Raw genomic sequence first — 1,707 nt, 5'->3', positions numbered from 1 at the left:
TGCCATGCTCTGCCCCTCACAGTTTGGAACTGGGACCAGCCCCAGCAGTCCCAGCACCTAATGGGGCTGTGCCCCGCCTCTCCAGTTTGGAACTGGGACCATCCCATGTCCTCCCAGTTTGGAACTGGGACCAGTCCCAGCACCTAATGGGGCTGTGCCCCGCCTCTCCAGTTTGGAACTGGGACCATCCCATGTCCTCCCAGTTTGGAACTGGGACCAGTCCCAGCACCTCATGCCATGCCCCACCCCTCCCAGTTTGGAACTGGGACCAGTCCCAGCACCTCATGCCCTGCCCCAGTCCTCCCAGTTTGGAACTGGGACCAGGCCCGGCATCTCATGCCCTGCCCCAGTCCTCCCAGTTTGGAACTGGGACCAGTCCCAGCACCTCATGCCATGCCCTGCCCCTCCCAGTTTGGAACTGGGACCAGTCCCAGCACCTCATGCCCTGCCCCAGTCCTCCCAGTTTGGAACTGGGACCAGTCCCAGCACCTCATGCCATGCCCTGCCCCTCCCAGTTTGGAACTGGGACCAGTCCCAGCACCTCATGCCCTGCCCCAGTCCTCCCAGTTTGGAACTGGGACCAGCCCCAGCCCCTCCCAGTTTGGAACTGGGACCAGTTTGTAATTCCCAGTTCCCCCAGTGCCGCAACTGCGATTACCAGCAAGAGGCCGACAACAGCTGCATCTACGTCAACAAGATCACCCACGAGGTCGAGTGAGTTCGTTAGCGGGGGCTCGTTAGCGGAGGGAGGGGTTCGTTACTGGTCCCAGTTCGTTACTGGTCCCTGGACACGTGGGTCCCAGTCCCAGCATTCACCCCACCAGGGGAAGGGGTAATTAAGATTAATTAATTGAGAAAAAGTAATTTTAAAGAATTATGTGGTAATTAATAAGGAAATAATTAGGAAAATAAAAATTAATAGATATTAATAAGGGAATAATTAGGAAAATTAATGAGTGATTAGTAAGGAAATGCAGTTAGGAGTAATGAGTGGAGAGTAATTAATTAGGTAATTAATGAAGAAAGACAGCTTTTAGATAATTATAATTAATGAAGAGGTAAGTAGGGTCATTAATAATTATTAGAGAGTAATTAGTGGGTAATTAATAAAGGAAAGTGATAAGAGAATAATTTTGGGGTGATTAATGTGTGGTAATTAATAGGGCTGTTATTAGTGTTAATGAAGGGTTATTAGGATTAATTAATGAGGATGATTAAGAGCCTGGGCTAATTAAGGGCTGCAATTAAAACAATTAGCAAAATAAAAATTAGAGTTATTAATAAGGGAATAATTATGAAAAATTAATTAGTGATTAATAAGGGACAGCAGTCAGTAATTAATGGGGCAACTAATAAAGAAAAATGGGTTTCAGGTAATTAATAATAAGGGGGTAATTAGGGTAATTAATAATTATTAGAGAGTAATTAGTGGGTAGCTAATAAGGGAAAGTGATAAGAGAGAATAATTGAAGAGTTATTAGTGTGGGAGTAATTAATAGGGCTGTTATTAGGGTTAAGGGCTCTAATTAGGGTTAATTAATGAGGATTGTTAAGAGCCCGGGGTAATTAAGGGCGTTAATTACTCTTCCTGGCAGCGAGCTGACGCAGATCATCGCTGACGTCTCGCAGGACCCCACCCTGCCCCGCACCGAGGACCACCCCTGCCAGAAGTGAGGGGACATGGGGACAGTCCCCCCCGCCTTGGGG

General features: G+C 47.4%; 1 protein-coding gene across 1 annotated transcript; it reads left to right on the top strand.

Annotated features, from left to right (window-relative positions):
- Positions 1–640: 640 nt before the first annotated feature.
- On the top strand, positions 641–1,674 carry POLR2I (polymerase (RNA) II (DNA directed) polypeptide I, 14.5kDa; the record flags this gene model as incomplete). Its single annotated transcript, XM_010078251.1, has 2 exons — positions 641–714; positions 1,596–1,674. Coding segments are annotated over 2 exons (153 nt in total), but the record flags the coding sequence as incomplete, so codon positions are not given.
- Between the last annotated feature and the right edge of the window lie 33 nt (positions 1,675–1,707).

This window comes from Pterocles gutturalis, unplaced genomic scaffold (assembly GCF_000699245.1).
Source record: "Pterocles gutturalis isolate BGI_N339 unplaced genomic scaffold, ASM69924v1 scaffold41513, whole genome shotgun sequence".
NCBI classification, from domain to species: Eukaryota; Metazoa; Chordata; class Aves; order Pterocliformes; family Pteroclidae; genus Pterocles; species Pterocles gutturalis.
This window is presented reverse-complemented; position numbering and strand designations above follow the sequence as displayed.